This window comes from Malus sylvestris, chromosome 3 (genome assembly GCF_916048215.2).
Source record: "Malus sylvestris chromosome 3, drMalSylv7.2, whole genome shotgun sequence".
In the NCBI taxonomy this organism is placed as follows: domain Eukaryota; kingdom Viridiplantae; phylum Streptophyta; class Magnoliopsida; order Rosales; family Rosaceae; genus Malus; species Malus sylvestris.
In genome coordinates this window covers 34,419,607-34,441,117 of record NC_062262.1, presented here as the reverse complement: position 1 = coordinate 34,441,117, position 21,511 = coordinate 34,419,607, and the positions used below count along the sequence as shown (strand labels likewise).

The window sequence follows — 21,511 nt, the reverse complement described above, 5'->3', positions numbered from 1 at the left end:
TTTGCTCAGGAGGCTCAGGACAGGGCCGGCCCTGAGAATTTGGGGGCCCTAGGCGATCCTTTGAAGGGGCCCTAAAATTCTCTTATCCCTGATTCTTTGTATATTGATTTGTATAAAAAAGAATTCGCTAAATATATAAAAAGTTCTATTTTCACATCAAATATCATTAATGATTAATATCAAAAGAAGATAAATATACAAACATTATTTAAACATTACACAATTCACGTTTTTAGACACAAATGTACTAAATATTTGCAGTCAAAAGTTTAAGATTGAGAGTGAAGAACAATAAAATTTGATGATCAAGAGAGTAAATAACAATAAAACTTGATTGATGAGTATAATAAATTCAACGCCAATTGTTTATCTTGTGTTTTTTGTTTCTTCTAAAATCAACATCACACTAACGAATTGAATATTAAAATAATCCATTGAATAAAAAGTTATTGAAAAGAAAAATATAAAATTCAAAGTTTTGATTACCTTAAAGTACAATCTTTAAGATCATATGATAGTTGGTTTAAACATTCAATAGAAATAGAGAGAATGAGAAGTTCGTTTAAACATTCGATAGAAATAGAGAGAATAAGAAGTTGAAAGAAAAAAGATTGCAAAGAGACTTGAGTTTTATAACTTTATATGCATTTGGACAGATAGATGACAGTAAATTTGAAAAACAAGAAAAATTAAGAAAAATCTAGTGACGGAAAGGCAGCTTCGTGTTTCGAACTCAACACCCCAACAAAAAATAAATGCAACATTTCCTCTGCACTAACAAATGAATTATGATATTTCTAACTTTTTTTATATTTATATGTTAATTACAGGATATAAAATTTTTTTGGGGACCCTTCCGAAGTGGGGGCTTTAGGCGGGCACCTACTTGGGCTACTCTCAGGGCCGACCCTGGCTCAGGAGATGATCCAAATCCGTTTGGTTTTTAGATGTTTATATCTAATTCTCTATTAGTTGACTTTTACACCATAAAAATATAGAAATCTATGTTTAGTCTTAACCACTGGAACCCTAATTTACCAATGAAAATTTAGGATATATGCCCCCTTAACTACTGTTAAAGCGTATTATTTTCGGATATAATAGACAATTAATAGAGTCTTGAAACAATATATAATCTCAAATCAAATCTCTTTGTTTTTATTTGCAATTTCTTGTAAATTTTCTCTAATATTTTAATAAACTTAATCACGATTCTGATAATCTTTTTAGGTATTTGAAACGAACATGCATGCATGCAGGTTTATGAAGGTCAGACAGGGATGAGTCGGATGACCCTCCAATAGAAGGAAGAGTCGATGAGAGGTCCCTTTCGAAGAGGCTGTAAGCAACGAGCAGACAAGCTATTGGTGGACCCCACCCCCTGTCTAATTGGCCCAACCAGGGTCCAACATTTGTCAACCACCACCACATATTTTTGTTCATATTTTTGTTCCCTCTCTCTCATATATTCTTCTTCCTCCTTCCTCCTTCCTCCTCTACATTTTCTCTATTTAAACACCCTTTGTCCCTAATCATCCACCCACCCCCATCAAATTCAGACCCACCACCACAACAACTCTTCCAAACTTCTTCCAAGTCTCTTCAAATTTCAATCACTCCCACTCTCTCAGTCTCGACCGCTTTAAGAGTCTGATTGATAACCATCTCGTTTTTATTTTTCAATATTATTCTTCGTTTTCTGTATGGAAATGGAAGCCAAAGCGATCCCAACGAGGACGAGGAGGAGTACTAGTTTGAAGTTTCGGTCATGGGGACGGTGTTCGAAACACATACGAGAGCAGCGGGCGCGGCTTTACATCATCTGGAGATGTAGCGTGATGCTCTTATGCTGGCATGAGTGATTAAGAGGTTAAATACCATCCTAATTAGCACTGGTTGATCAAGTTTGAGACTGATCAGTATTAGCTAGGGTGACTAATTAACCATACGGGTACTGTGGTTTTCTCTGTATAGTAATTAATTAGGCAAAGGTGACAGCTCCAACTGTCTGTTTGACGTTGTAAATATCTGATAATTTAATGTAACTCTTGTTTTCTTAGTTTGCTTATAGTAGTGAAATAAATTCTATACATTTGCGTGAAAAATATACTTGGTTTATTGTTTTTGATACAAAGATATATTTGCACTAAAAGGCTAAAAGGTTGAGGGAATAAAATGTGTTACAAACTCTTCATTCATGAAATTTGAATATAAAACTAAGACATTTCACTTATAATTTACAAGTGAAACAAAATACTATTAAAATGTAATACTAAGTGGCACTTGTATCCTTAATGAAAGTTTGAGCATGTGCGAATTATATGTAAGGACTAATAAGGGTAAGGGACAAACAATGTTCTACTTAAATTTCCACTACTAGCACAAATAATTGAGTCCAAATTCAAGAGTTTTACAAAAACAAAATGTTAGGGAGACTGTTTATAGACCATAATCAATAGACCACATGATGTACAGATTGATGGTTGAATTCTTTCTTTAATGATTTAAAAGAGTCCATCGTCAATCGCCATATAATGCGATTCACAAAATGTAGTTCAAATAGATTGTCTCTCTAACATTACCCTTCACAAAAAACACAAGCCATTGTGCTTGAATTTTTCCTTCAGAAAATATGCTCGGTATTGAACTGGTCATCCATGTCAGCCGAACTTGAAACTTACAAATAGATAATACAACCATGTTACTTACGTGTGCCCAAATTGAAATGTTAAACTTGCTGCCTTTGCCTTGGGTCAAAACTGACCAGTCTGGCAAATGTTTCTGCTTGCTCAACGTGTAAGAAACTTACTGATTGGCTTATCCGAAAAAGCCATTTGACTTCGACAATTTTTTAAGGTTAAGTGGATGCATGTATATTCATTAGTCAATAACCAAACCATCAGGACATTTTGATTTCCAGCTCTCGTGTTTTTGAACAACTAGCTCACCATCATCATCATCCACCATTTGGCTGAATCGAGTTCGCCAGAATCACAATGACAGAAATAGTCAAGGGAACTAGGACACAGATTTTTCGTGTCATTTTCGCGTTGCGCTTCTTAAAATTCATGTAGGATATTTTGGATATAAACGCATTGACAATAGTCCAGTTTTTCTATGTTCTCGTGTATGACTCAAACTGCTAGTAAGACCATTTTCAAATGGGGGCCTGTAACATTTTACCTGTTGCGGACGTAAAAGATTCTGCAAAAATTAAATAACCGCATTTTCGTACAAATTGTGAGCTATTACACACGATTTTTAATATGTTTTAGAAGATTCTTTAACCCTATTTTATTGATTTTAAATTTTCTGAAAAATGGATAAAATTCTGTATCAGACTCAATAAGTGGTTGTACAACTCCAAATCGCTTATAACATTTCGAATATACATGACCAAAAAAATTATATACATAACAGGTTTGAATTCGTGGACATGTTTTTTATAGAGTTTTTAGAGCTAACTATGTAATATATTTTATCGATTCAAATTATTTATTTTTTATGTCTTCCCTCAAATATCAGCTGTACCAAAAATCACCCAACCACTAAGCTATATAACCGTTGGATTAAATTTAGTGTTTTTCATAGAACCGTGTTCTTATATTTTCTTCATTACAAATGAATATCATGATTTCAGAATTATCTATTTTTTTTTGCAAGAATAATCTATAAAAAATTAATTAAAATATAGACAGTTCGAATCGTTGAAAAAAATTATAGATGTGAGCTATAAAAACGTGTTAGATTGTGAATTTAGTGTTTCTTCGTAGAACAGTGTTCTTATATTTTCTTCACTATAAATGAATATCATGATTTCGAAGTCATCTAATTTTTTAGCAAGAATAATCTATATAAAAAAATAATAATTGAAATATAGACAGTTCGAATCCTTAAAAAAAGTTACAAATGTGAGCTGTAAAAACGTGTTAGATTGTGAATTTAGTGATTATTCGTAGAACCATGTTCTTATATTTTCTTCATTACAAATAAATATTATGATTTTCGAAATTATCTAATTTTTTTGCAAGATTAATCTATAAAAAATTATTGAAATATACTGTTCAAATCCTTAAAAAAAAGTTACAGATGTGAGCCATAAAAACGTGTCAGATTGTGTCCTTGAATCCTAACTCATACACAATACACACCTATATATATCATTGGCTAGTAAGTTTTAAAACTGGGTGCTTTAGAAGCAAAATTCTCTCAATAGGATAAAGAACAGCCTAAAACCGAGACGCAACATGTACAGAAACATTTTTACTGTCACAGGATTATATAATATGACAGAACAAATATATACATACACACACACAAACACTGGCACATCCCAGTCTCAACTTCACCGTAACACGATATTGTCCGCTTTGGACTCCGACCACACCCTCACGGTTTTGGAACTCACACGAGAACTTTCCAATAAATCACCCATCCTGGAATTGCTCTCGCGGGATCTCGCTTAATTTCGGAGTTCCGATGGAATTCGAAGTCAGTGAGTTCTCACAAGGTCTCGTGCTAAATTAGGTGGGCATGTACATATAAGGCACAAAGGATCCACTTCCCTGGATGATGTGAGATCTAACAATCCAACTCCCTTAGGGGTCCGACGTCCTCTTCGGCACACTTCCGGCCAGAGATTGGCTCTGATATCAAATTGTCACATCCCAATCCTGGCTCGACTCTGCCGTAGCACGATATTATCCGCTTTGAGCCCCGACTACGCCCTCACGGTTTTGTTTCTAGGAGCTCACTCGAGCAGAACTTTCCAGTGGGTCACCTATCCTGGGAATGTTTTGGCCCCTTTCTCACTTAACTTCGAAGTTCCTACGGAACCCGAAGCCAATGAGCTCCCAAAAGGCCTCGTGTTATATGGAGGTGGGCATATACATATAAGCCATAAAGGATTCACTCTCCTGAGCGATATAGGATCTAACAATCCACCTCCCTTAGTGACCCGACGTCCTTGTCGGCACACTTCTGGCCAGGGATTAGATCTGACACACACACATATATATATTCAAAATTCGGCAAGTCTAAATTATTATTGTTTTGAATCTCCACTGTACAAAATTCTGTATCAAAATATATAAATCCTACTTAATTTGAAACAAAAATTGCATCCGTCTTCGAAGTTGATACTGTTCATATTCACAGCTTATGAAATGTAGTACAAGGCTTAGACACCAAATTCTTTGTCTAAGACATCCCATCCGTCGTCCATAAGCTCCTTTCGATCGACCTTGCTTCTTTCCTGTTCGAGTATGCTTTTTGGTGATAGGCCGTCAACTGAAGAAGCGGGGCTTACCTTCTCCGGCGACTTCAGTAACTTGAGTCGTTCTGAAACTAAATCGAGTGCCATGCTTTTCATGGATGAGCCTGAAGAAGCTAGGATGCAGGTTGTCTGGCTCGAAGATACTGACTGGCTTAGTGGAACCCGCTCATCAAATTTCTCTTTCAGAAGCCTGACGTCCTGACAAATGACGGAAATTTCTCCTCTGCACATGTATGAAAATTACTGTATTATCATCTCCTCAAACTCATAAAAATACGTACTGCAAATAAAAGCATTGAAAGGAAACAAAAGTTTGGAGGAAGAAATAAAATTGTAGTAAAACAAAAAAAAGAATACCAGATAGCGAAGAATTTGAGGTTCGAACTAGAATGTGACGTAACAGACAACCAGCGGATGAGATTATATTGATAATGCTTGAAAGGGGACCTAATTGATTTTAGAAATAGATGATTTAAACTATTGCTGGAGGAGACAAATGACCTATGAAATAAATGTAAAAGACGAGATGAAATATAAGCGGTAACTTTACTTTATCCAGGGTAAACTGCAAAAACAATCTCAAAACATAACTGAAGTTCCTCAGACACAAATTCCAAGTCTAATATGCAAAACGAGGATCGAGAGGATGCACAATTGGTAATGAAGTTGCTTGGCATCAGCCACTTTACATAGGTAATAGAGACCTCGATGGTCTATAAACTGTAAACCAAACTGTAGAGCTTATATATTAAAACAATGGAGACAAAATTACTTACTGTAGCATATCAACAATGCGACCACGGTCCATCAGAAACTCCCGCAACTGCAAAAAGAAAAATTTGAATGAATTATTTTATCTGTTAGCTTACTTTAGTATGTCCATGATCACTGAAGATAGTTGTTACCTTCGAATTTTCCCCCGCCTCTTGTTGCAATATTTTCGATTCCTGAACAACTTTCTCCATCTCCGCTTCTTGTTCAGCAAGAGCTTTCCAGGCACACTCTTCCTTTTCCAGCTTGTCCTGCTCGGCCAGTCTCCTTGCCTCTGCTGCCGCATCCAGCCGTTCCTCAAGGGTTTCTCGCATCTGCAGTGACAGAACAAATAATGAGCCAAGAAAAAGGATCATCTTTGCCCTACATCAACCAAAGACAAATATAATTGTTGCAAGTAGTCACGAATAAAATTTTCCAATATCTTTACTGTGCAAATACTTAACATCTTTTGTGATGATATTGTTTGATAAACACATATAGTGAAACAGATCATACCATTGTTGCTTTTGAAGAATACAATATCAAAAAGACAGCATAAAAATGAGGCAATCAAAAGATAAAATTAGTGAAATAAAGCATGCACCAACAGTAATGCAGTGCAATAAGCAACTTGATGAAGTGGAGTCAAAACCTCATTAAGAATCGCTAGTGATTTATCTCTCTCATCCGATAAGTTGAGCAATCGAGACTGAAGCTCCCTCGCTTCAGTTGCTAAAATTGCTTTCTCCCCGTAGACTTCTCCAGCATGCTGCAGAAAAAAGAATATAACCTCAGTTATGATGCACCCTTAACTAAAAATAGCAACTCAGAATCCATTAACTTCGAACTTTAATCACATCTCGCAAAATACTACCATGTCATTTCCGTCTTTTGCATGTGCCAACATCTGTTTAAATTCCTCCACCTTGACCATTATATCCAAACCTCCCCTAGAAGCTTCCTCTTGAACAATATCCACTTCTTTCTCCTGCACTTCCACTTCTCTCATCATGCTGATGACTGACTGCATGGCTGAAAACAGGGTTTTCTGCAACATTGTTAAACGATTAGGAACTCTGTGAAGACCCGATTTAGGAGACCCACTATGGCCGGTCTCCACTGCCATCCCGATATCCTATTTGGTTGTAATTTGCTTATCATTAGAAAGAAGAAAAAATAACTCCATGGCGATAGTGGTTCAGCAAAAGAACACATGCAAAACATTAAGAATACACTCCCAAATATCAGACAAGATTTATTATCCCAAGATAATGCATATTATAGGTAAAAAAAAATTGAAACGAAGCACATAAACCAAGGGTCCAAATCCATAAACATGCTATCATTGGATCCTAACCCAAAATCGGATAGTACTTGTATCAAACAGAGGAATTAACACACTTCAAAACATCCATGAAATACAGAATATCATCACATAAAAAAGATTTAAGATGATATAACTACTCTGACAAGATGGGGCCAGGTTTATTTAGAGTCTGAGAGTATTGGAAAAGACTAACTGTGAAATTTCAATTTTATAGGAAGGGCATCTACTTCTGAATTGCGAATTGCAACCCCAAAGCTAACAAGTCGTAAACCTATTAGTACCTTGTTATTTTTAGCATCTTCAATGATCTCTTCAAGAACATCAGTATTGCATACGCTGTCTGTGGTGGTCTCCTCAATATCAACCATTTCCCTTGGAGAACATTCTTTCTCAGAAGTATGATCTGAAGGATCAGTTGCCTGTAAGTTGTCATCAGCAAGAAGAGGGTCTGAACAAGGAATGTCACACTGAGGAGCATCTAGTGAATGTTCTATGATAGAAGAATCAACTGCAAATGGTTCCACTTTATCAGGTGTGTCATGGAGAACCAAATCAGAATCACAATTCACAGGGAGATAAAAACTTTTCCATTCAGGAAATGCATCAACCAAGGTGCCATTCATCACATCCTTTCCAGGCATCGAAAGAGTCGTAATGCCAGATGCAGACTGCTGCAGCCCAACTTGGACATCAAAATTCATACCCTTTCCATCAGAAATCACTTCTTCACTTCCAGTACTTATATCAGCATCTGATGGAACAGGACCATTTGGCAATGAGTTCACTTGCTCTAGCAGTGTGGGATTGTCATGAGAGATGCCACTTGTATGATCATTTTTGCTGTCATCATCAACAGCTGCCTTTTCTGGTTCTGGAAGAGGTTCAAACTCTGCTTCCTTAATTACCTGCTGGTGCATCAATAATTTACCCTTATCCTTGTGTTGAGCTGCAAGTTCAGCATAGAATTAAATACTCAGATGAAATAAATAAAAAAATAAACTGAAAAAATGGAACATTTTAGTATTACAGGTAATTATCAATATGCAATGACATGAAAGAGGCAAAAGTATGTAGCAGCAATAACAGAACAATTTCAGGAACAAAAGAAGGTTCTCGCGAGAAGCTACAGAATACCTGCAACTGGGAGAGCCTTGGGACTCTGAACCTGAGTGGGACTGACAGCCGACAAAAATGACTGTGTAGCCAAGTTAGGGAACTCATTAATAACATCAAGCACAGCTGCATCGGCATCGAAGGGATGTTCAATAGCAATAGCCTTCAGAATGCGAAAATCAACCTGAGGCGAATCAGAAGAAAGAATATGGACGGTCAGTTAGAGCAAAAAATTAACATTTTAACCGAATACAAAACCCAAGCACCCTAGAATGTACAGATTCAATTAAGTTGCAGCTTTTACCTTTATGGAAAATCAAAGAAGGCTATGTTCTCACCTATGATCTTAGGCAAGACAATTAATGCATATTCCATAAAAGCAAACTAGAAGTCTCAGAATCATTAGAATCTACTGGAATAATAACTTAAGAAAACAAACATGCACTCATTTGACAAATTGTTAAGCTTCATACCATACAAGTTTGACAAGACTTATACATAGAAAAACTATAAAGCCGAAAGATTTAAATGGAAACATAATTACACAATAATAATATAGGATAACAATTTATAATTGAATCCCAAAATGTTAAAGAATCATACCTGTGGAAAAACTTCCTTTAAGCAACCAAAAACCGCATTGAAACCCATCTCCAGGAGCTACGATTCTGCATATTTAAAACAGAATACAAAATTACAGAAAAAAAAAAATTCATCCATTTGAGAGCCCCAAAGCTGCAACTAGAATTATATTGCAAAATTCAAACGAAAAATTAGGTCAAGTTCTAAGATTAAATTTTTTCTTCACATTCTAAACCCAACACTCTGCCGCGGATCAAACTTAAAAATCAGAATCTTCATCGAAAAATTCGGAGCCAATGATACAAAATTAATCACAATACAAAAAACACAAATGTGATGAAATGAAAATCACAATCGCTGCGTTTGGATGCCGAGAAAATCACCAAAAAAAAAAAAAAAAAAAAAAAAACTAAAAACTAAAAGATCAATTTTTTTCACTAACAATTCAGAACCTTGAATTATGAAGATCAAAATTTGCGAAAATTGAACACTTTCTCGTCCTTTTCTCGGCAGCCAAACAGAAAAAAAAAAAAAAAAAAAAAAGAGGAAGATGAAAAGACTGACCGTTCGGAAAGGTAGAAGGAGGAGGAGGAGAGGGTTTGTGGTTTTTTGTGCGGTATTTGTAGTGTTCGATTCTCGGGAAAAACAATGACTCGGCCGCGTCGTCTTGACTCTTGACCCATGCAGCTAAGGAAACGGGTACACTCGTTAATCGAGCTGGTGTGCGAGGGTAATTTCGTCAATTCATCCAATGGTAATCTTGCCAGACGAGTTTTTACTCGTTGTGATGGGCCCGGGTTTAGAACGGTTAGCTGACGTGGAATATGGGAAGTTTCCCGCTGCTTTTACTAGCCAACTTGTTTTGCGACCTGGGGTCCATGAGGAATTGAGGATCGTCTTTCTGAAATCTTAAGAATCTTTCGTTCGTATTCGTTTATTGTAAATCGTGCTGTCAGTTTTCGTCAGATATTATTTATATTTAATTTTTTAAATAAAAATATTTAAATTAATTTTTAATCACATAATATGTAATGAACGATCACGATCACGATTTAAAAATCTTGCAAAGAGGATCCTCGTTCACCTGGGGCGTGGCCCCCAAATGGTGAAAATCAATGTCTGAAAAGTGAAAACGGAGAAAAAGACAAACCTATTCAGTAGATGCATGGACGGCTGAGACTAATGATGTGATGTTATGTGCTAACATTTGCTTTAGTGTAACCGCGTTATGATCTGGATGGATGTCACATTCACATTTTGGGGCGTAGGTAATTTTTGGAAAATGAGAAAAATTTCGGATCGTACAATCTAACCAGCCCACCAGATAATATCACATCATCGGTTACTTTTTATTTAGACTTCATTAATAAGCATACTGACACGAACAAAATGATGCCACCCCATCAATTTTCCTTTTTTTTTTTTTTTTTTTTTTTTTTTTTTTTTAAGCCGGCAAGCATATTGACACAATTTCAACGAATATTAATTTAAAGGTTAACAATATCGATAATATGAATAATATGTCAAAAATCGATGCGCTTGTAGATGTTGATCGGTTGGACTTGTCAAATGGTTGGGCATCATGACATGGAAAAAAGCAGCTGACCTAAAAATACACATCCGCACTTGTATCCAAGTTCAGATTCTTCCTTATCATATGGAAAAGCGCATTTATCAAGAAAATATGAAATAAATTCTTTCCAATTTTTTTTTAATAAAATGCAAGAGGCTTCAAATTTTCAAACAACGTAAAAAAAGAGAGATTTCTCTCAAGTTTTTTTTTTTTTTTTGAGTAAATTGTAACAATGATCTCTTATTTTTAATCAAATTAGAGTAATGATCATTCAACTAAAAATTCATTACTATTGGTCCCTCAACTCATCAAAATGTGTAGTTATAGTCATTTTCGTCAACTTCGTTAGAATTTTGTCAAAATAAGTTATATTGGAATGACCATTACTACAATTGGGGTCCCTCAACTCATCAAAACGTATAGATATGGCCATTTTCGTCAACTTCGTCATAATTTTGTCAAAATTAGTTATGTTGGAAGGACTATTGTTGAGTTAAATTTGAGGGACAATTTCTCCAATTAGGTTAAAGTTAAGGGGTCATTTCTCCAGTTGAATTAAAGTTGAGAGACCAATGGTAATAAATTTTTAGTTAAGGGATCATAGCTGCACGTTTTGATGAGTTAAGGGAACAATGGTAATGAATTGTTAGTTGAGGGATCATTGCTCTAATTGAGTTAAAGTTAAAGAACCATTGCTACAATTTACTTTTTTGGAGGGGGGTGGTGGTGGTGGTAGGTTGGGGGGGGTTTGGGAATAATCGTAATATATTTACAATAATTAAATCTAAATCCTCATGATACTTTACTAAACCCAAATTGGGTTTAATGTAGTCGTAGGACACACCTAGTTTTCTAGCTCTAGAAATGGACATGGATTTGACAAAACACAAACAGAAATTACACGCACGCACTGTAATCTACAAACCCTAGCTTATACATAAAACCGTAACATTCGCACGCGGCTGATCGCAACTCCGTGGCATGACAAGTAACGAAGGAATCGAGCCACCGGAGTTCGTAGCTAGTTTTTCCAACCGGAAGTCTGGAACAACTTTCAAGTCTGTCATCTCTTACTGCCTAGAAGAGGCTCCCGTGGAGACCCTGAAAACCTCACCGAATGTCCATCATCTTCCGCAGACTTCTTCGGGGTTTGCCCGTGCTTACTTAGAGCGCCCTGAAGGATAACGAGTATATAATTAGGCAAAACAACTTTTCAACTTCAGAACAGCCATACAAATGACACACAGCTTGTTACTCAATCCAAAATACGTACTCGGGGAAGAAGCAAAAATGTTTGATGCTTCTATCACTATTTGTAACTTTTTCTTAAAGCATGAGGAATGCACATCAAGAGAACGAGGACTTGGAAGAGCTTTGCGGGTATTTTTACATAAACTCTGTTGAACTACAGCGAGATGCATGTTTGAAAATCACAGATTTGGTGAAAGCTTCAGTTACTGGAAAAGCTTGTGCTTTTTAAGATATATTGGTTGATGACTTCATGTTCCAATGACTTAGCGAAAGACTGACAAGTAAATGATGTTAACTTACTACAAGCAACTTCCGAGTTGATGGAGCTCGTGCCATGGATGAAGCAGCTGCTGCAGCAGCCACACGTATCCTATACAAATCACACATTCCAATATAATCAAGGAACTTGACCGTGAGAGAGAGAGAGAGAGAGAGAGAGAGAGAGTTCAGATCCCATCATACCTCCTATGTACATCGATATATACATCTGTCTCATCTACAATTTCCTCCTGCATTGAAAAGAGGATTAGGAAAATTCATCATTAAACAGAGCGCACGTGAAAAGAAATAAATAGTATTGGCATTTTTTTTGTCGTTGAACACATAATATTAAACTGACTGAACCATATAAATTGAACTTAAGGGTAGGAGATTGATAGAAGCAGAGCATACTTGCAGAAGTTCTTCAAAAACATCCTCCAGGGTGATGATTCCTATGACCTCCCCGTCTTCAATGTCCTCTGATGAATTTGGATTTATAGCACCATTCGATTGAACAGTTGGCTTGTTTGTCAGAGACTTTGGAGCTTTATCTATGTCGAGAGCAACACTCCCTGATTTGTCATCTTGCTTGATTGGCAAGGACGCAGCTAGTTGAGATTTTAACTGTGCCAGTTTATCCTCCTTGAAATTCTCTACGTTAGGAATTGTCAGAAGGTTGCTCTTTCCTTTGCTCCTCACTACAGCTGCCAGGTGACTGCTTCCTTTTTGAAACTCATTAAGTATATCATACAGCGGCATATCTGCCGGAACCCTGGGAAATCCATGCATAAGTATTTAAAGTTTTCCCACGTACAACAGAAGTAGATATATACATAAAGGATAATACGGAGAAAGAAGTGACGCACCTAGGCATTCTTCGAATCGAAACAGCACTAACTGGAATCTCTGCTTCTGCTCGTACTGTGAGAAGACTTTTCACCTAAGTCCATTACAAAATAAATAAATAACTAAAAAAATGACTTGCGAATCCTACAATCAGCTGTGACATACCAATTCTACAATTAACTGTTATCAATGGTAGGAAATCAACGGCCAGAAGTTTTCACTCACCAGAAGGAGGCCAATAATGTTTTTTGGATTTTCAGAATAGATGGGGACTCGACTATGACCTCGCGCAAGAATTTTCCCAATTGCTTCCCTGAGGAAACAGATATCAGTTTAAAAACGAATCTTTCCCTCTACAACAGAAAACAAAAAGAAGACCAAGACCCATCTCAATTACTACCAGATGATCCTCATAAGTTCTTCTCAATATCTAGTTTCTACCCTATTCTGCTCAATATAGCAGCAGATACAACAAAAAAAAGTACGATCAAGAGATGTAACTGCTATTTCCATATAACCACACAAAAAGAGCACAAAATAAAGAATATGTTGAAGAGTCCAAGGCAAACACACCAGTCTAAGTTTGAATTAACATCCAAGGAAAATGTTGATTCAATAGGTGTCATAGCCTCCTCTGCGGTCTGGACATCAAAAGAAACTTTACTATTATGAATCCTTCAAAGAAAAGAGAAAATGCAACCCGCAGAAGTGGATTGTGATGTTATCTCAATACTTAGAAGGCATGCAGAAGCCTGAAAATTGCAACTAAAATGAAACACCCAGGAAGACAAGGACCAAAATAGATTGGGAACCAGCATCAGAAATATAGCAAGAAGATCAAGAATGCACATAGAAAGTGAGAAAATTGGTATATATTATAGAACTGAGGAACATGTACATGAAGCAACACTATAAAATATTGGAAATGCCCGTATATAGTAAAATTATCTTCCCTCAAATTGCTCTGTAATGTCTCTTAAATTTCCTGTGTCATATGCTGCGACGACAAATGCAAAGCTTAAATACATCTGAAAAAATTGGGTACCTTTTCAGTTAAATCTAGGGCTCCACTGATGATCGTTGTCTCATCATGTGTGAGTTCACCTCCCTTACCAGCCTAAAATGGATAGAAATAGCAAGTCAAGGAAAACAGAAAACAATCCGAATTCAGCACAACTGTAACTGTTCTGGAATTTTCAGCAGCCATTCACAAATCATAAAGTCACATTCAACACCCAGAACTAGTTGCATCATTTATCACTACCGTTGTTCAACAAAATAAATTAGTAGTCAGGAACAAACTTTGGACATATGCAAGTGAAGTCGTACACACTTCCAATCTAAGCAGCTTACCTCTTGGCCATGAATAGAGACTAGGGCCTTCAATTGAGCTCGCCTAAACAAATCATCACTATGTCCAAGTACCTTATCAAGAACCTGAAACCATGGGTTACACTATAATATCACTTTCCGAATCTGAAACATATTAGACTTCCATCCATACTATGTTTTACTAAAACAGGAAACATACTTTGTGATCCAAATATGAATATTATAACGAGTGTAATATTAAAACATCACTGCCGAATAAGAACTCATCTCAGTGTTGATGTGATATCTTCAATGTCTCATAGCCGCAAAAAGCAACTCATTAAGCAGATGACTGAGCTATAAACTAACAAAAGCCAATAACTTGAAGAAAAAAAAAATGAAATTCAGTGATCCAGTACAAACTATAAGTACATACCCTTCCAATTGGGTATGCAATCGGATAACAAATGATCATCAGAATGCGAACAAGCCAAACGAAATTGGCACCCACCGAAATCCCATATCTTGAGCAAATAGATTGCGGAATAATCTAATCCAACATGGAAAGGCACAAGTCAGTCACAGTCCCATGATTTCATTAATACTAACACTCTATCCAGCTGCATTTCAATAATAAGTTATAACCCGGAAAATGCCGCACCTCTCCGAATAACAGAACAAAAGTTACAGACAGCACAACAGCAACAACTGGGTGAAAGAGTTTATCAAGGTATAAAGGAAGCGCCTGCACAAGCAAAATTCAACACACAAAACAAGACAAGTAAATTAAACATTTTCATATCTTTTTTTTTTTTGGTAACAACAATTAACATGTTCATATCAATGTTCAGCATCACAACCGCATCAATTGCTGTTAGATGAGTGTGATTTAATCCATCTATTTCACAAACCTCGAAATTTAAACTTATCTAACGAAAATCAATGTTTAATCTATTACACAAATCTCAAAATTCAACGTTAATCGTCAAAAGTACCTCCATGGCACAAGCATTACAGAGAAGCAACGTGACCAAAAGTTGGTGCTGCTTTTGCACAACAGGCAGTATCTTAGCTGCGAACACAGACGGATCAACATCAAACCACTAAAATTAATCACATAATTAAGCTCAATTAAGTATAATTAAACACAAATTCGTTAATCAAATTTCAATTTTCCAAAAAACAGACCGGCTTGCTTCTTCTCAGTGGGGCTACCGCTGCGCTGGAGGATTTCGAGGTCGACGAGGTTGAGTGACATCAACCCCAAGGTGAGGCCGGACATGATCCCGGCGAAGAGGACGAGCAGGCACGAGACGCCGGCGTAGAGATACCACGACCCCGTCCCGAAAGGAATGTCGTCCAACGTCATCACCAGGTCCTTGGCGCCGTTCCACGACATCATTTTCGACGTCGTATTCGGCGGCGAGATTAGGGCGCTGGTTTGGGCGGTCGGCGGAAGCGGCATCGGGAGGGAGTGAGAGAGTGTGGCACGCCGTTTTTTCGAGTGTCCTGACTCGTCGCAGTGCGGGAAGGTGATGAGGACGTTGACGATGCGAGTGATGTAAACGTGGAGAGTGGAGCGTAAAGGATCTACGGTCGAGGTTGTGCCAAATGTGGATCCGGCAGATCTGTTTTTATAGGGAGTTTTAACAGGAGGCAGATTCTCTGCCCTCTCACTTCACGTGTCTGCCCTTGTTTTGTGTGGTCACGGTTAAATTATGTCAACATTTTATATTAAAATAGTAATATAAAATGTTGACGTAGAGAGTGGAGTCGTAAAGGATCTACGGTCGAGGTTGTGCCAAATGTGGATCCGGGAGATCTGTTTTTATAGGGAGTTTTAACAAGAGGCAAATTCTCTGCCCTCCCACTTCACGTGCCCTCATGTGCCTTCCTGTTTTGTGTGGTCACGGTTAAGCCACGTCAACATTTTATATTGAAATAGTAATATAAAATGTTGACGTGACTTAACCGTGACCACACAAAACAAGAGGGCACGGGAAGTGGGAGGGTAGAAAATCTGCCTCCGTTTTAACAAACACTTACGGTACTGTTCACTTTCAACAAAAAATTCATTTTTACTCTAAAAAGTCATTCCTGATATTATTCATTTACACCACATTTTTGTCATTTTAATAAAAACTCAAAGTTTTCAAGTCATTTCATTAGTTTTTTTTTTATCCGAAGGGAAAGCAAAAGAGTAAATTGTAGCAATGGTCCCTCAATTTTAATCAAATTCAAGCAATGGTCTCTCAACTAAAAATTCATTACCATTAGTCTCTGAACTCATCAAAACGTGTAGTTATAATCTTTTTCGTCAACTTCGTTAGAATTTTGTCAAAATAAGTTATGTTGTAAAGACTATTGCTACAATTTGGTTAAAGTTGATGGACCATTTTTTTAATTAGGTTAAAGTTGATGGACCATTTCTCCAGTTGGATTAAAGTTAAAGGACTATTGGTAATGGATTTTTAGTTGAACAATTATAGTTGCACATTTTGATGAGTTGAGGGACCAAAGGTAATTGATTTTTAGTAGAAGGATCATTGCTTCAATTGAGTTAAAGTTGATGGATCATTACTACAATTTACTCTATTTGAGGAAAACATAAAAAATAATCGATTTGAATCGACTAGCCCCTGAAAACTCTGTGTAAAATAATGTCCATGAATTCAAACCCGTTATGTATATATTCTCAAATGAGCACATTAACTTTTGCTCAAGTTGCAATTTGTTACTAAAAAACGAAGAACTTAGTATGGTTTAGTGTTATTTTTCTTTATTTATATTTATATGTAAAAGATATAAAGTTTAAATTTTATAGATGATGAGTTTGATATTAATTTTTTTTAGGATGCAATTTAAAAATTTTCCTAACCATTATAATCTCTACTAATTAATAAAATTATCTTTGTCAAACAAAAGATGATGAAAAGACAAATTAATCTTCTATCACAAAAAAAAAATGATGGGCAATAATGTAATTTCATAGGGCCAAATTTTACTGTTTTTTATTGAAATCTCACCTACTTGTGATGTTAAAATACCTCCAATATTTATATATAAAAAATTGAAAAAACAAAAACAAAAACAAAAACCTTCCACTCCCCCATGTTCTATCTCTCTCTCTCTCTCTCTCTCTCTCTCTCTCTCTCTCTCCTTCTCATTTTCTAAAAAAATGTGTTCATACATACAAAGTATGTAGGCAAATGCTATTATATATTAATAGACTTTATATGGGCCAAGCAGCCAAGCCCAAGGTAATTCATATGGACCAGCTTCCAAGCCCAAATCCATAAATAGTCACACAGTTCAAGCCCATTCAACTTTGTTGCTTTGCAAGCCCAATTTAACTTTTTTTGGTGAACAAGGCCCAATTTAATTTTGCCGCTACACAGAAACCCTGAAATTGCTTCTCTCTCCTCGCACTCTCACTGTGTCCCAGTGACTGAATCAGCTCGGTCTCCGATTCCGGCTATGCTCTCCAAAACCCGACCAATCTCCTCCTATATGCGCACCCACAAGCCCGCTCTCACACCCAGCACGCGCCCAGCGACCCACCTCCAATCCCAATCAATCTCGAGCCTCAAAGTCGTCTGGCGCAAGGACCAGAAGCTCGACCGGGCAATCGAAAACGACAAGTCGTACAAGCTCTGCGCCCGCGTCGTCAAGGAGGTGCACAACGAACCGGGTCGGGTGATCCCGCTTCGATACCTCCAAAAACGGCGCGAAAGGCTGCGGCTCAACATCAAAGTCGAAACCTTTCTTAGCAGAAACCCAGGTTTGTTCGATGTTTACTATGATAGAATTAAACCCAAATCGGAACCGGTTCAGTTTCTTCGATTTAGCGATAGATTAAGGATGTTTCTGGAGGAGGAAGAGAGGATTTTTAAGGAAAATGAGCCGTTGATTGTGTCTAAATTGTGTAAATTGCTGATGATGTGTAAGGATAGGGTTGTTAGTGTTGATAAATTGGTTCATGTGAATAGGGAATTCGGGTTTCCGAACGATTTCTTGGTTAGCTTGGTGCCCAAGTATCCGCAGTCTTTTCGGATACTTGGGTGCCCCGGAGAGGAGAATTGTTATCTGGAATTGGTTTCATGGAACCCCGAGTTTGCGAAATCAGTGATTGAGAGGAGGGCAGAAGAGGAGTCGAATTTGACAGGGATTCGGGTTCGGCCTAATTTTAACTATAGGCTGCCATCAGGGTTTTTCTTGAAGAAGGAAATGAGAGAGTGGGTAAGGGATTGGGTGGAAATGGATTATATTTCTCCGTATGAAGATGCGTCGAAATTGGATCAAGCTTCGCAGGAAATGGAGAAGAGGACGGTTGGAGTTTTTCATGAACTGTTATCGTTGTCTTTGTTTAAAAGGATTCCTGTGCCGATATTGGGTAAATTTAGTGATGAGTATAGGTTTTCAAATGCGTTCTCGAATGTGTTCACAAGGCATGCTGGGATATTCTATCTGTCGTTGAAGGGAGGGATTAAGACGGCGGTGCTGAGGGAAGCGTACAAGGATGATCAGTTGATTGACCGGGATCCACTGCTAGAGATAAAGTACAAGTTTGCGGAGCTATTGGAGGAGGGATGGAGGGAGAGACGAGAGCATTTGCGGTTGCAAAGGGAAGAGGTTGAGAAGAACAAGGAAATGATTGCTATGAGGAACGAAGAATAGGATAAGTGCATGGTTGGTGATCCAGAAGCGGTGAAATTTGCAACTAGATGACAGGTAACGAGGAATTAGTTCTTAATCATATGTATTGACATTGAGCTGCAAATAGTGTTGAAAGTATTGGATGATCTTGGTTGTGACGGATTATTGTTTTTAATTAACCAATTTCGTCTCAAATATTGTAGTGATTCTTGGTGTACCTGAATATCTTTGATGGAGGATGTAACTGCTTTTTTGGGGTGCCATATTAAATTCGTGTTTGTTTTTATTTGATTCTACAAGTTCATGAAAATGGAAATTATTGACGGAAGCACTATGACATTTTGGGATGCATGCTCACCTATGTGATGCGACATTGTCATGGAGTTGTTGTAATCATGCTCAATGTGTTTCTCACATTCAGTTCCGTCCCAACACTTATTGTATTCGCAATATGACACAATTTTAGCAAATTTTGATCTTGTTATTGTGCGGTCAAAGTGCAACTAAGTATCGATGTATTAATGCTGGCGATTGATTTCTTAGACAATGAACACATTCTGACTTCTAAAGGGAATATCCACTGAAAATGGTTATGATGAATTTGCTTCTGTTTAGAGCATCAGTTAGTTTATACTGCGTTGGAAGTGAATGCTATTCTATTTACCAATCGTAACTGAATTCATCTCTTTTCAGCTTTCCTATTCTGCATTTCTGTATAGCCTTCCGTAATGAACCGGAAGTTCTACCTCCCTCAATCTTCATTTGAGCTTTAGCTGTAACCGTTTCATTTCTTTGAACAATCCTGGAAACGGGGCATGCATCGGATTCATGTGTATTTCATTATCTCTATGTTGTGACCAGACAGGATGGTAGTGTTTGTAATGTCTGCTAAATTGACAGGGAAATGACACATATAATGTAATTTCTGTTCTTGCAGTTTGGTAGGAGCAAGGTCGGTTGTGGAAACACTATTTGGGAGAGTTTGCACGTCACCTAACACAAACAGAGTCATCACACCAAATGAATGGGAACCTAAACCTCATTCCCTTGGTAATCTCCATTACTTTTTTAATTAGTCTTTTATTTATAATTATTACCCACAAAGAGAGCCTAACAACTAAGAAAACACAAAGCTTATGAAACCACAACAGAGTATAAATAGACGAATTAGCCGAAGAAGAAGATAGCTGAAATGGTCATGGAGAGAGTCAAGATTCTTACTTTAACCTTGTTTGCAGCTTCCCTGCTCTTCCTGCCGAAGATGAAGGCGCAGCATCTATTCCCGCCTGCGCGCCCCCTCTGTGCATCGCAATTTGCACTTGCTAACTATGCTTGCTCGATGCTACCCTTTACTCCGACACCCCCACCAACACCCCCCTCCCCTCCCCCTTCACCCCCCGATGATGATGAAGGACAGGAAGAGGACCATGGTCACGACCATGGACACAGTCACGGACATGGACACAATCACGGACATAGACATGTCCATCACAGGCACAGGCATCATGATCATCAAGCCATTCCTGCCGAAGATAATTGTTGTAAGTGGTTGAACCAGCTGGACAATGAATGTGTGTGTGAGCTGCTGGTTCACCTGCCCAACTTCCTCATTAGGCCTGCTCATGCGTACTCCGTGGCTGTCGGAGAAACTTGCACCGTTAGCTACACGTGCGGAACTCCGATCAGGATAAAGATATGAAGAATAAAGCATATTTACTTGCTCATCAACGTACGGAAAATTAATTTATTTGCACTGCTTGCTTATATTTGGTGTTATATGAGGTTTTCGTGGCATGACTGTAATACTTAAAATCTTGTTAAAATTTGGCGTTGTTTATTTAACTGCTTATTATATTTCTAATAATTTCGAGCTTTCAACGTAAAAGAATTGAAGTTTATGCACGGACAAGAGACGAGGATCTTTACCTATCAATATAATTTCTAATAATATTTGATTTTGACCCTGAAATTCAACTTTTTTCCTACCCAGATTGCAACTTTTAGGGTTGTTTTTTTTTTTAAAAATAAAAATTCAATCGAAAAATATTAGACTAGATTAGCTAAGATTATACGAGATTAGCTTTTCAGCAATGGTCGCATATGAGGCACCGACCCTCTCACATGTAGGGATGAGGACTATTATGCCCAAACCCCCTGGGTCCCTCCTCCATCATTTTTCTAAAGACAAAGGAAAGTAAACAAAAAAAAATACAAGCGGGGGACTAAGTTAAATTCTATAATGACCAAATGATCAACAAAACTGATAATTAAGACAAAGTGAAATATCACAAGCATGGGTAGAGATAAGAAAATCTAGAACCGTAAAAAACCAATAATAGGCATAAGGCCATCTCCAACCGAAGGGTCCAGAAGACCGAAAATAACCTGAAAACAGTCTTCAACCGAGGGCTAGGCCAGAGGACTCATGGGCCCCACGAAATTTGAATGGGCCAAAGGGCCAACCGGCTGGGCTAGAAATTCTAGCATTCCTATTAGATATAACCGACAGGAATTCTAGGCCAAATTTCAAATGCAACGACTAACTGACGTCAGCTAGCCGTTA

The 21,511-nt window shown here is 37.5% G+C and overlaps 5 protein-coding genes across 7 annotated transcripts; 3 read left to right on the top strand and 2 right to left on the bottom strand.

Moving 5' to 3' along the window:
• Window positions 1–1,153: 1,153 nt before the first annotated feature.
• LOC126615845 (small polypeptide DEVIL 14-like) lies at window positions 1,154–2,105 on the top strand. The gene has a single exon (XM_050283757.1). It carries the CDS (start codon window positions 1,704–1,706, stop codon window positions 1,860–1,862), a length of 159 nt encoding a protein of 52 aa, XP_050139714.1. The 5' UTR covers window positions 1,154–1,703; the 3' UTR covers window positions 1,863–2,105.
• Window positions 2,106–5,026: 2,921 nt separating this feature from the next.
• Window positions 5,027–9,712, bottom strand: LOC126615621 (uncharacterized). 2 transcript variants are annotated; one of them, XM_050283473.1, is made up of 10 exons: window positions 9,615–9,712; window positions 9,072–9,136; window positions 8,490–8,652; window positions 7,637–8,301; window positions 6,903–7,076; window positions 6,681–6,797; window positions 6,181–6,360; window positions 6,052–6,098; window positions 5,633–5,722; window positions 5,248–5,498 (listed from the first exon to the last, which is right to left on the bottom strand). In XM_050283473.1, coding segments are annotated over exons 2-10 (1,485 nt in total). In that variant the 5' UTR covers window positions 9,120–9,136; window positions 9,615–9,712; the 3' UTR covers window positions 5,248–5,497. The 2 variants fall into 2 exon arrangements, with proteins under 2 accessions (XP_050139429.1, XP_050139430.1); XM_050283472.1 differs by lacking the exon at window positions 5,633–5,722 and having other exon boundaries at window positions 5,027–5,498; window positions 9,615–9,711.
• A 1,658-nt stretch (window positions 9,713–11,370) lies between these two features.
• On the bottom strand, window positions 11,371–15,890 carry LOC126617299 (DUF21 domain-containing protein At4g14240-like). Its single transcript, XM_050285322.1, has 13 exons — window positions 15,481–15,890; window positions 15,288–15,364; window positions 14,954–15,037; window positions 14,729–14,842; window positions 14,335–14,418; window positions 14,027–14,098; window positions 13,555–13,622; window positions 13,207–13,294; window positions 13,002–13,075; window positions 12,547–12,907; window positions 12,337–12,383; window positions 12,175–12,244; window positions 11,371–11,797 (listed from the first exon to the last, which is right to left on the bottom strand). The coding sequence occupies exons 1-13, from the start codon at window positions 15,755–15,757 to the stop codon at window positions 11,687–11,689; spliced, it is 1,527 nt and encodes a 508-aa protein (XP_050141279.1). The 5' UTR covers window positions 15,758–15,890; the 3' UTR covers window positions 11,371–11,686.
• A 1,795-nt stretch (window positions 15,891–17,685) lies between these two features.
• Window positions 17,686–19,998, top strand: LOC126614190 (protein WHAT'S THIS FACTOR 1 homolog, chloroplastic-like). 2 transcript variants are annotated; one of them, XM_050281770.1, is made up of 2 exons: window positions 17,686–19,023; window positions 19,152–19,548. In XM_050281770.1, exon 1 carries the CDS (start codon window positions 17,770–17,772, stop codon window positions 18,967–18,969), a length of 1,200 nt encoding a protein of 399 aa, XP_050137727.1. In that variant the 5' UTR covers window positions 17,686–17,769; the 3' UTR covers window positions 18,970–19,023; window positions 19,152–19,548. The 2 variants fall into 2 exon arrangements, with proteins under 2 accessions (XP_050137727.1, XP_050137726.1); XM_050281769.1 differs by lacking the exon at window positions 19,152–19,548 and adding an exon at window positions 19,886–19,998 and having other exon boundaries at window positions 17,687–19,023.
• A 27-nt stretch (window positions 19,999–20,025) lies between these two features.
• On the top strand, window positions 20,026–20,790 carry LOC126614191 (uncharacterized). The gene has a single exon (XM_050281771.1). It carries the CDS (start codon window positions 20,141–20,143, stop codon window positions 20,645–20,647), a length of 507 nt encoding a protein of 168 aa, XP_050137728.1. The 5' UTR covers window positions 20,026–20,140; the 3' UTR covers window positions 20,648–20,790.
• The last annotated feature ends 721 nt before the right edge of the window (window positions 20,791–21,511 follow it).

Bases quoted from the DNA above. Each gene is read 5' to 3' on its own strand.
- LOC126615845 (XM_050283757.1), top strand. From the start codon at position 1,704: ATGGAAATGGAAGCCAAAGCGATCCCAACGAGGACGAGGAGGAGTACT.
- LOC126615621 (XM_050283472.1), bottom strand. From the start codon at position 9,119: ATGGGTTTCAATGCGGTTTTTGGTTGCTTAAAGGAAGTTTTTCCACAG. The intron at 7,077-7,636 runs GTACTAATAGGT...ACAATGTTGCAG, and splicing joins AAGATGCTAAAAATAACAAG to AAAACCCTGTTTTCAGCCAT. The intron at 5,499-6,051 runs GTAAGTAATTTT...ATACATGTGCAG, and splicing joins CGCATTGTTGATATGCTACA to AGGAGAAATTTCCGTCATTT.
- LOC126617299 (XM_050285322.1), bottom strand. From the start codon at position 15,757: ATGCCGCTTCCGCCGACCGCCCAAACCAGCGCCCTAATCTCGCCGCCG. The intron at 13,076-13,206 runs GTGAGTGAAAAC...TAATGGACTTAG, and splicing joins ACATTATTGGCCTCCTTCTG to GTGAAAAGTCTTCTCACAGT. The intron at 11,798-12,174 runs GTAAGTTAACAT...GTTATCCTTCAG, and splicing joins CAACTCGGAAGTTGCTTGTA to GGCGCTCTAAGTAAGCACGG.
- LOC126614190 (XM_050281769.1), top strand. From the start codon at position 17,770: ATGCTCTCCAAAACCCGACCAATCTCCTCCTATATGCGCACCCACAAG.
- LOC126614191 (XM_050281771.1), top strand. From the start codon at position 20,141: ATGGTCATGGAGAGAGTCAAGATTCTTACTTTAACCTTGTTTGCAGCT.